This window comes from Peromyscus californicus, unplaced genomic scaffold (genome assembly GCF_007827085.1).
Source record: "Peromyscus californicus insignis strain IS unplaced genomic scaffold, ASM782708v3 Scaffold_14__1_contigs__length_90479793_seg_2, whole genome shotgun sequence".
NCBI classification, from domain to species: domain Eukaryota; kingdom Metazoa; phylum Chordata; class Mammalia; order Rodentia; family Cricetidae; genus Peromyscus; species Peromyscus californicus.
The window spans coordinates 42,461,241-42,471,823 of NW_026294436.1; the positions used below are offsets into that span (position 1 = coordinate 42,461,241).

At 47.6% G+C, this 10,583-nt stretch overlaps 1 protein-coding gene across 1 annotated transcript; it reads right to left on the reverse strand.

Annotated features, from left to right (window-relative positions):
- Positions 1 to 479: 479 nt before the first annotated feature.
- On the reverse strand, positions 480 to 9,474 carry Tex35 (testis expressed 35). Its single transcript, XM_052736594.1, has 9 exons — positions 9,400 to 9,474; positions 8,740 to 8,790; positions 8,265 to 8,333; positions 6,860 to 6,916; positions 5,976 to 6,035; positions 1,735 to 1,799; positions 1,357 to 1,546; positions 972 to 1,015; positions 480 to 669 (listed from the first exon to the last, which is right to left on the reverse strand). Exons 1-9 carry the CDS (start codon positions 9,472 to 9,474, stop codon positions 609 to 611), a joined length of 672 nt encoding a protein of 223 aa, XP_052592554.1. The 3' UTR covers positions 480 to 608.
- Positions 9,475 to 10,583: the final 1,109 nt, after the last annotated feature.

Here is a 10,583-nt window from a genome sequence, read left to right on the forward strand (position 1 = left end):
GGTAAACCTCAGCAGAGCCCAAGGAGGGCACCACGCTACTTGGCGATAAGACCTTCGAAGGGAGCCATGCAGTTCTGTCGGACTCGAGGCTCAGAGTTGCCAGAGTTACCCATGGCATCCAGGGCACACTGCAGGGGCGCAGAATGTGGGGGGTGGGTAGGCAGGGCCCTGAGTGTGTGTCTTGAGTCTACCCAGACTGGTGCTTGGTATCTTCGAGCCATCTTGGAGTTCTGACTTAGGACTTCTTAGGGCCCAGTGGAGTGGGGAGAGACAATACTGAGATCACTCAGATAGAATGTCCCACTAGCCAACCGGGAAAGAAAGAGGAACCGGGGTCTGAACTAGACTGATTTAAAACAAAAAAGTAATGCTCTGGGCACCCAAGTGTTGGGCTGGTACTCAAAACAGTGACAGTCTTTAGACTTTAAATGAAAGACTTTAATCCCCAGGTAGAAGCCTGGGCAGGGGTGGGGCTGGGGTCTTGAAAAGGGCAGAAAACCCTGCTGTGCAGCTCGTAGAGAGGATGAACCAGAGCTGCTGGTGGGCTCCATGGTTGTGCTAGGTTGGCAGCACATACTCCATCTCATCGGGGTTGAAGTACAGATAAATCAGAAAGCAGCTCCAGATGATAAAGGTGAAAAGCGCGCCCAGGCATGGTGTGAAGGCTTCCTGCTAGGTGGGAGAAAGGTAGGGGGCCTGCGGCCAGGCTGAGGCTGCAGCTGAAGGTGTACCCTCCCCGCCAAGGGATCTTGTGAACAGCAAACTTAGGCTTGGCCACCCAAATCCTCTTTCCTGGTGCCACATCTTCTATGCCTGGCTGGTTATGCCGGGAGGCAGAATTCATTCACTCACAGTCCCTATTCCCTGTACAGCCACAGACGAGGCTTGCTGCAAAAGGCCATTGAAGTACACTCCCTTTGGGATCACAAGACACCCAACTGAGAAGGCACCTCTGGGATGGATCTACCTACCCCCGACTGCAGCTGGTCTTTAGGGCACACAACAAACATTTCTCCTGTAGAGGACAGAAACGGCACAAGAAAGATCATTTTTTTTTTTCCTGGTCCAAGTTGGCCAGCCTGCTGGGCACCTCATCAGGCTTTGCTATAGAAAAGGACAGAGTGACTGAGCAGAACTCGGGAGTAGGCACATCCAAGGGTGGCTGCACAACTGTGGCTTCAGGCTCACCACAGCCCAGGAGGCAGGGCAGCAAAGGAAGGTCTCTAGACTAAGGGATTCATCCAAGGACTGGCAAGAGGATGACACCAGCCCTTTAAAGCCGGAGCTCTGGGAGGTCAGGGCAGGAGCAGCCCAGGGCTCTCGAACCAGTGCCGAGGGTGGCAGGGGTTCACTTACGCAGCAACTCTGACATGTATGAAGGGAATCCAGGGGATTATCCTTTGTTTTTTGTGACACCATCGTCTTGTCATTAGTCAATGATGCTCCATCGGGTTCTTCCAGTTTCTTGAGTCTGGGCTGGGAATCTTTGTCCGTCTTTCCTATCTGCCCAAGCTCCTGCTGCTCCTTTGGTTGTTTTTGAAGGGGACTGGTGGGTCAGGAGGGGGCAGAGATTTGGGGACACTGTTTCTACCAGTCCACAGGTGCATGGAAGGCCTTGACTTCCAGCCACTGTAATGGCAGAGCCAGGACAGTCCATTGAGGGGTGCCTTCTCCGAGCCCCCAGTGTGCTGAGCCAAGTCAAGGGAGGGGTCTTTAGGGGCGGGCGACACTTACGGCTTGTTGTTCTTCTGTGTATTTATTAAAACATCCATCTTTTCATCCATATCCTTCTGCATTTCCTTCAAGAGAGAACCCAAGACTGGAATCCCCCTTCTGAAGAGCCTGGAGCTCCCCTCCCCCCTTTCTCTCTGCAAACTCCTCCTGCCTCCTATTTCAGGAATCCTCACTAGCCTTGGCAGAGGCGAATGGGGCATGTCCCTAATGGTCCACCTTCCGCCCCTGTTCCACGAGGGGACTAGAGCTCAGGCAGAGGTGTAAGACTTACCATGGCCTCTAGGTCAGCCAGAGGCCAGGAGCTCTTCTGAACAGTGCAGCTAAGAAAACATGTTATAACTTCCATGACTCTTGACTCCAGCATTTGAACCCGCGCGCGTGTGTGTGTGTGTGTGTGTGTGTGTGTGTGTGTGTGTGTGTGTTTAATAACACAGTTCTAGTAGAAAGAAAAAAAAAAAAACACAAGTGAGCAACAACAACAAAAACAAACAAAATGGGGGCTGGATCCATGGCTCAGTGGTTAAGAGAACACACTGTTCTTGCAGTGGACCTGAGTTTGGTTCCCAGCACCCATATCAGGCAGCTCATAAAACGGCTGGTAACTCCAGCTCCAGGGGATCCAATGCTTCTGGACACTTTGTGCATTCACCCCCCCCCACGCACACACATTAATTTAAAATAATGAAAACAAATCATAAAAGTGAAATAGAAGACAGTAGCTAAAACAACACGGCCCATTTATTATTCACTGAGAACTAAAAGAGTAAAAATAATCTATAGAATTGGACACCGGCAAAGCTGGGTAGACGTAAAGAAACCCTAAGGGTGCAGAAGCTGTAATTGACAGGACTCATTGTGGACAGAACTGAGTGTGGATTGCTTGTCATAAAATACAAAAACAATGTACTCCGGTGAAAGTGCTTCTAATATGAAAAGATTCCGAACCAGCTTAATCTGACGTAGAAAGCTGACGGAGCAATCAGAGCATTGGTGGGGAGGAGGTGACTTCCCAAGACAGCTGTGTGAGTGTTTGTAAATGTTAGCATACCTGGGAATAGTGTTAAAATCCCTTAAGGTTGAACACCCCGCTCGGGCTGAGCACATAGCGCCAGTGTCCTTTACTCTTACAAGCCTCGCTCATCCTCTCCTTCCACTTGTAAATCAGCTCCACATCCCAGTATACTTGTCAATTTCTCCACTGCCTTGTCCATCCAGATGGACACTCTGGTGTCACCATGGGCACTCACTTAAGACTCCATCATCCCGAATCTGTCACCAAGAGTCCCCTTCAGCTTCTCCTCTCTTTCCTGCACCCTCCTCTAGCCTGCCTCTATCACAGCTGGCGGCAGCTCCAGACCTTCCCGACCTGCTCTGCACCTCCCAGGCCACCTTGCCAGCAGCTGCTCCCTGCGTGTTCTGGAAGAGTCTCCGGAGACTTCTTGCGGCCTATAGAGTCGAGTCTCAGCTTGTCAGCTGTTTCTAAAATCCCATCAGTGCCCACTGTGTGCCCACGCAGTTTTATTTCTCAGTTTCCCCCAGATGACCCCACACTATGGCTGCTCTCCCCCCTGACTGGGAAACACAGCCATCCTCCTGCTGTGCCCAAGCTGTTCCCTGCCTGAAATAGCTTTCTTTGTGCCTTTCCATATCCAGAGTGGCCACTAATAAAATGCGTATGGTGTTTGCATGTTAATATAGAAATAGCACATGCCCTCTGCAAAAAAACAGGATAAAAGAGGAGAGTATTTAAAAAATGAATCTTCTCACCTCCCTCACAAGACTGCTATTTGCCTTTTTGGTATATTTCTTTTCCAATCTTTTTCCTATATATTTACATTAAGCATTCTTTATAAGCATCACCTTTAATAAACCCTAGTATTAATGTTTGGATAAACCGTAATTTAGTTACTTCTATATTGTTGGAAATTGTGGTTGTTCCCAAATATTTACTATTATAAATAATTCTGAAATGAAAATAGTTTATACATACTCATGCTGACCACTTTTAATAGTCTCACAGGGTAAATCTTGAGAATGCCTATTTTCTAATATTCCAGTTTTGTATGAATTAGTACTCTTATCAGTAGTTTATTGTCATAAATCCAAACTTTGCTTATTAGAGTGTGACAGTAACATTAAATTTTTTTTTTTTTTTTTTTTTTTTTTTTTTTTTTTTTTTTTTTTTTTTTAGCCGGGCAGTGGTGGCGCACGCCTTTAATCCCAGCACTCGGAGGCAGAGCCAGGCGGATCTCTGTGAGTTTGAGGCCAGCCTGGGCTACCAAGTGAGTTCCAGGAAAGGCACAAAGCTACACAGAGAAACCCTGTCTCAAAAAACCAAAAAAAAAAAAAAAAAAGTTTGTTTTTTTTTTTTTAAGATGCTGTGTATGTGTGTGTGCCCGGGTATGTGCAGGTGCCTCCTGAGGACGGAGGCATCAGATCCCCTGGAGCTGGAGTTGTGAGCTGCTGGGTGTGGGTGCTGGGAGGCAGACTGCGGTCCACTGCAGGAGCAGGGTGCACTCGGACCTGCTCAGCTGTCTCTCTGGCCCCCGCTCTGTGTTATTTAGTTGCTTAGTTACACGTGGGAGTAAAGCTGCTTCTGCTCTCGGGTCTTCGCCTGGTCTCTCTGGCTTGTCCCATCATGCCCCTGCCCATTTCCTCATTTATTTCCTGTTGTTTCTTGTGAGATCTACATTTTGTGGATTATAAACCCTTTGTCCCTTAACACATTTATGGAAAACTATTTACTTAAGTTGTTTTTAAATGCTGCATGTGGCATTTTCCATCAAAATTCTTTCTTAAAATGTTTCTATTGGCAAATTCCTCAATACTTTGCCATTTTGTCCATTATATTAATATTTATAACTTTCTCTTACTGGTTTTTATTTTTCAGATTCATGTTATAGACCAGTTCAGCTTACAGATCTAATGAATTGGGTTTTCCTCAGAGTCGAGCAATGTTCTTGTATCATTACATAACCCTTTTCTTCTCACTGACTTTTAAAAGTCATTTTTATCACAGGGCTGGATCCAGTTCAGTGGCTGAATGGTTGCCTAGCAATGTGAGACCCCAGGACCCAATCCTTAGTACCACCAAAATAAATAAATAAATAAACAAATAAATAAATAAAATAAAATAAAAATTAAATAAAAATCATCTTTATCCTGTTTAAAAGTCAGCCTTAAGTGTCCATTAGAATCCCATGGGGAAATTTAAAAGTCACTGGTGCTGGGCCCGCACCCTCAAAGATTCTAGTGTAGTTGTTCTGAGGAGAGCCTAGGTTTAAAGGGACAGTATGACAGACCTCTTTGATCTCATTCCAACATGCAGCCAGGGTTGACGGATGTGCTCAAGGGTTTAGGACCTGGCTTGCATCTCAGGGCACACATCCAGATCACTTGTGAAGGAGCCAAGTGTGGGAGGTGTACGCCTGCGGTCCTAGCACTTGGGGGGCAGGCAGGAGTAATCAGAAGTTGGGGGCCAATGTGCGTTACAGAGACTGTCTCAATACATACATATGCATGTAGAAACACATATATACACTTTAAAATCATTTGTGGCACTTAAGAAACTCCACCCTGAAGAACTTTTTACTCAGGTTTTGGTCTGGGTGTGTGGATGTTTAATATGCTCCTGGGGGATTCTCAGGACATCCATCCCTGGCAAAGAAGCATTCATTCCCAGGGTTATACACTCACATTCGTTTCTCTGCTTACTATTAACCACCCTGACTGGATGACTGTGGGTTTGTCAGGCATTTTAATTACTTGGTAATCCCCTAGTGTCCCTTAGAACTCTTGAAAATACTCTAGCCATTGCCTTTTGCCTGCTTATGCATTTACATGAGTGATTCTCAAGCTTCTACTTGGGGGGACTCAGGCCCCATCTGACCGTGAACCTGGGGCTCTGGTCACAAGTCATTCTGAAACAGACTAATGTTTGCAAACCGTTGCTCTGTGCTCTGAATTATCCTTCTTGTTTTCTGAGCCAAAAGGGAATCACGCTGGGCCTTCAGGTACATTCACATCAAGCTCCCAACATAATCATCAAGCCTCTGGCTCAGATTTTCTCTAAGGACTTCTCTCTTAGATCCCCCATTTCTTCTAAACCCCTAATTAACAGGCAGCCTGCACCTTAGCCTGCAATTCTGTCTAGTAGGTTAAAGGTACCTCAAGGGCAGGGCCCTGGCATCTCTGCCATCACTTCCCATGTGACCCACGGAAGGCATACAGCGAAAGCTTACCTTCATAATTTCCACAAACTCATGAAGCTTATCGAAATCTTTGTCCATTATATCCTTTATCTAATGAGGAAGAAAAGAGCGATTTAACAAGACATAAAGTGTATTAGTGAAGCCAGCCACAGGATCTTCTGGGCATTCTGAGTAAAGGGTGACAGCTGGATCTTGGGAATAAATGAATAACACTCTACACAAGCCACTTTCTTCCCAAGAACCCTAAGAAGGGTCTAAGGTACAGGTGCCACCACCAGTTGTCTCTCTCAACAGCTTTGACATGTGGAGCTCAGACCACACTTGAATTATTCCTTCTTCCTTAGGCCCCCGTTCCCTAAGTGAGCTATAGGTGATTGTATCCTAGAAACAAGAGAGCTCTTTCTGGACGGCTTCCTCCGGGGAGATGCATAAGGAGGATCCAGTTCATCTGTGACTGTCATCAAATTCCTAGTCAGCCCCTCTTCACTCTTATAGCCGAGGTTAACATCACCTCCAACCTTAACACATTAGGGAATTCTTTTCTTTTCTTTCTTTTAAGACAGAGTTTCTCCATGTAGTTTTGGTGCCTGTCCTGGATCTTGCTCTGTAGACAAAGCTGGCTTCGAACTCACAGAGATTCTCCTGGCTCTGCCTCCTGAGTGCTGGGATTAAAGGTCTGCGCCACCACCGCCCAGCTTCATTAGGGAATTCTTAATTGATTGAAAAAACGGGCTTAGGCAAGAAGTAAGAAATCAATGTTCTATGCTGCCCAAGGCTGAAACTGTAGGAGACCAGGTGTGAGTTAGGTTGCTTTTCTTACACAATTCCTGATTTCCTTTGCTGGTCAGAGTTAGCAATTGCATTTTCCTTAAAAGCTCTGCTTTCCTTCTCTTGCTGAAGCCTTATCCTGTTACCTGTTTTATCTCTTCCATTTTTTCCTTGAGTTCTTCTCTCACCTCCCTGAGTTCATTCTGAGGAAATAAACGTGAGAGAAACACAATGGAGACATCTCTTAAGAGTCACCAAGGACAGGGCCTTGGGGCTCTACCAAATAGAGGGAAGGAAAAGGGTAAGTGTTGAGTCAGTGGGGCTGGGAGGCCTGTGGAAGAGACACACTGAAAAGAGCATGGCTTCGGAAGGCTTGCCTAAATCCCCAGCCTGAATCTAAAGAAGGCAGGTAAGTAGAAAGTAAGGCGCCATCAGGAAAATAAATCTTCAAAACTGTCGGTAGCCAGTGAGATCAATGTTGAGAACATCATCCACACTAAAGAGACATGATGGGGCTGGGAGATGTCTTGACTGTTAGGTATGCTTGCTGCTCTTCCAGAGGTCCTGAGTTCCACTCCCAACATCAACATCTGGAGACCCATAACTGTTTCTAAACCAAAGGGATTTGATGCCCTCTCCTGGCCTCTGCACACACACGCGTGCGCGCGCGCACACACACACACACACACACACACACACACACACACACACACACACACAAAAACATAAGAGAACATGCTTGTTTGGGGGAAGTATGTATTAAAGATTTGGGTAAACTTAACTCTCAAATGGTTCAAAGAATGTATGCAATCAGTCGTTCTGGGTATCCTTGGAAGTTTGGTTTCAGGGCCCTCTGTGATGAAGGTCAAGGGCAAGGGAGATAGAGTCAGGATGCCCACCCATGATGCAGAAAAGGGGAGACTAGGAAGTACCCACAGCAGTTCCTCAGTATCTGAGAGGAATTGGTTTCAGGAAACCTGCAGATACCCAAATTTGCCAACACTGACATCCCCTACGTCCTGTGCTCACCCTCCCGGGTGCTTTAAACCACCCGCGGACCACTTACAATGCACATGCCATGTTAATGCTGTGCACATGATTGTTCTACTGTCTTGTCTCAGAAGTGATGGGAAAGTATCTGCAATGCTTTATCAAATATTTTAAGACCTAGATTGGTTGAATTAAAGGTATGGAGCCTATTGATATGAAGGGCTATGTGTGTGTGTGTGTGTGTGTGTGTGTGTGTGTGTGTGTGTGTGTGTGTGTGTGTGTAGAGGAGACAGAAACAGAGACTAAAGCCACAGTGATAAACTGGCAGCATTCAGGGAGTCTGGGTGAAATGTGTACTAGAATTCATTATACCATCCTTCCAAACTTCTAGGTCAGTCAAATTGTTTTGAAGTAACTAACAGGTTAAAAACGTTAGACCAGGACTTAGTGACGCGCCTCCTGCTGCAGGTACCAGCAGGAACCACCACTCAGAAGTCAGCTGGTTGACCGGCGTCCTTTCACAAGGGATCTGTCCCCAGGCCACGGGGCCCCAATACTGACCTTCAGCTCCTGTGTCATCCCTTTTTTGGTGACTGGCTCTTCGTGTTTAAATCCTTTGTAATCATATATCTGTGGATTGAGACAGAAACACAGAGGCACCAGAAATCGTAGCCAGGCTTGTTCCCACCTCAGGCTGCTTCTTCCCGCCATCTAGAAGATTCTTCCTCAGACTCTGCTCTACCAGCATCTAGTCCTTGCTCCAGGGGAGGCCTTTCCCAACCATAAAACAGCCACCTACTCCTGTCTCCTAATTGTCACTCTCCATGTATCAGGTGACAGAGCTGACGTTCTATGTTATTGATGTGTCTGATTGGTCACTGGTGTGAAGGGCTATGAAAACGAGGAACTTACCTTTCTTCTGTCCCTCAGCACCTAGGATAGGTTCTGGCCACCAAGGAGAGGAAATGGCTCTGGCTCTAATTACCTCCCCATGGACCTCAGGGCTGGCTGCTGGCCTAGCTTCAGAGCAGCTTACCTGTGTCAGCTCTGGCTTCAGTTCCAAGCAAACTGCCCTGTAGTTCTTTTTCTGCAGAGAGAGAAGGTCATGGTGTAGCTGGCCGTGTATCAGGGTTGGGGGAAGATAATAGTTAGTCCTTGCAAGAGGCCCCCAGCCACCACTCTGTTAACTTCAGTGGAGTACAGACAGACTCATGTGGTCCCAGCAAGGTGTCTGTTTCTGGCCACCGTACCTGGCCAAGTCATCTGTTTCTAATGAGCATATTTGTGTCCACCCAGAAGACAGAGAAAGCCTTTCTGAACGACTTTTAGGAAGCCCCAGAAGGTTGTTTCAAGAATGGCCCTCGGTCTAATATCACCTTCCTCTCATACCAACGTGGACATGTCACTTAGTGCCAGGGCCTCCATTTCCTCATCTATGAAGTGGGCTTATTTTGAGCCTTAGATCGGCCAGTTAGAGCTAGGCCTTGGCTGGGCCCTGGACTGTGAGCTGTCATGAAGAGCAGCGGGTCTTACACAGAGGCCCCCCACGCCCCTTCCCTTCCCACCCCAAGGCCAGGCACAAATTTCCACCCGTTCCAGGTGGACAGCTGCTTTGTGCTCTGAACAAAGGAAGAAAACTGGGAGGTTCACGGGATATCTTCTCCGTCCTGCCTCTACTTGGTGCGAGCGAGCTCACAGAGGCCCCAAGTGCCTGGCAATATTCTTCCTTTACCGGGTTGGTTTTCTTCTGTTCTGCCCTCTTGGCCGACATGATGGAAGAGCCAGGGTGTTCTTCAACTTCCCAACCTCCCCACAACAGGCCCCTGGGACGGAGCCACTGTTGTATGCAACTTACAGGCTTAGGCTGTGGTAGGGTGACCACCTCTTTGTGTACGGAACAGCTGAGGTCACAATGCCAGGACTCATAAGCCGGCCTGGAGTGTCACCAGCTTTGGGTCTGCCTGCTGTTGCCCCTGAGACCAAAGGCTCTTACCAGGTTCCAAAGCCGTAAGGCCTTAAGCCTGGGGCTGCTGAGGGCCGCAGCCAGTCATTTGGAAGCACAGATACATCTTGGGAGAAGCCGAGCCTTGGCTCCTGGTGCAGGAGGCCTCACCCACTAACCAGGAGAAGCTATCCAAGATGACTGGCTTCTCCTTGGTACCCATTTCTTCAGTAATATGACCCCCCATATCTACCTCTACCCCATCTCTTCTCTTGGCTCTTACTTCTCACCAGATGAGGGCTGGAGCAAGAAGGAATATTAAATAGTGCTTATGACAAGAAGACTCTGTGTGTGTGTGTGTGTGTGTGTGTGTGTGTGTGTGTGTGTGTGTGTAATGCAGAAGGCAATTCTGATGGTAACTGTGATCTGCGTTGGTTTCACATGGAGACTGGAGGGACATGGCATCTTCTGGGGCCTAATGTGACTCAGAATCTGAGCTGGGGAACCTGATTTCTCTCCTTGTCACTGGCGATTCCATTTCCTCCTTTTCTCTTGTCTCAAGGGCTACTAGTTGGCACAGAAAAGGCCAGCTTGAGCATTCTGAGGACAGGTAGCCCAGTACTACAGGCAGTAACCAGGGTATGTGTGAATTATGCACCACACCAGATACTGTGCATCTCACTCGCCTGCTTCTCTGCAGCTGCTGGGTCCTTCCCAGGTCAGCTTCCTCAAGAGCCACCGGCAGCCATTTTAGATAGACCTCCTTGGTGGTGATTTCCAGCCAAGCCCTTTCCCCACTGAAAGCCTTGGGTCTCACTCCCCTCCAACCAAAGGAGGACACTATGCTTCACGCTGGTCCAGGCAAGGGGAGGGAGTGTGGGGTTGAGCTATCCAGGCCTCATTTCCCCATATGTCAATGAAGGAACCCGGGCTCCAGC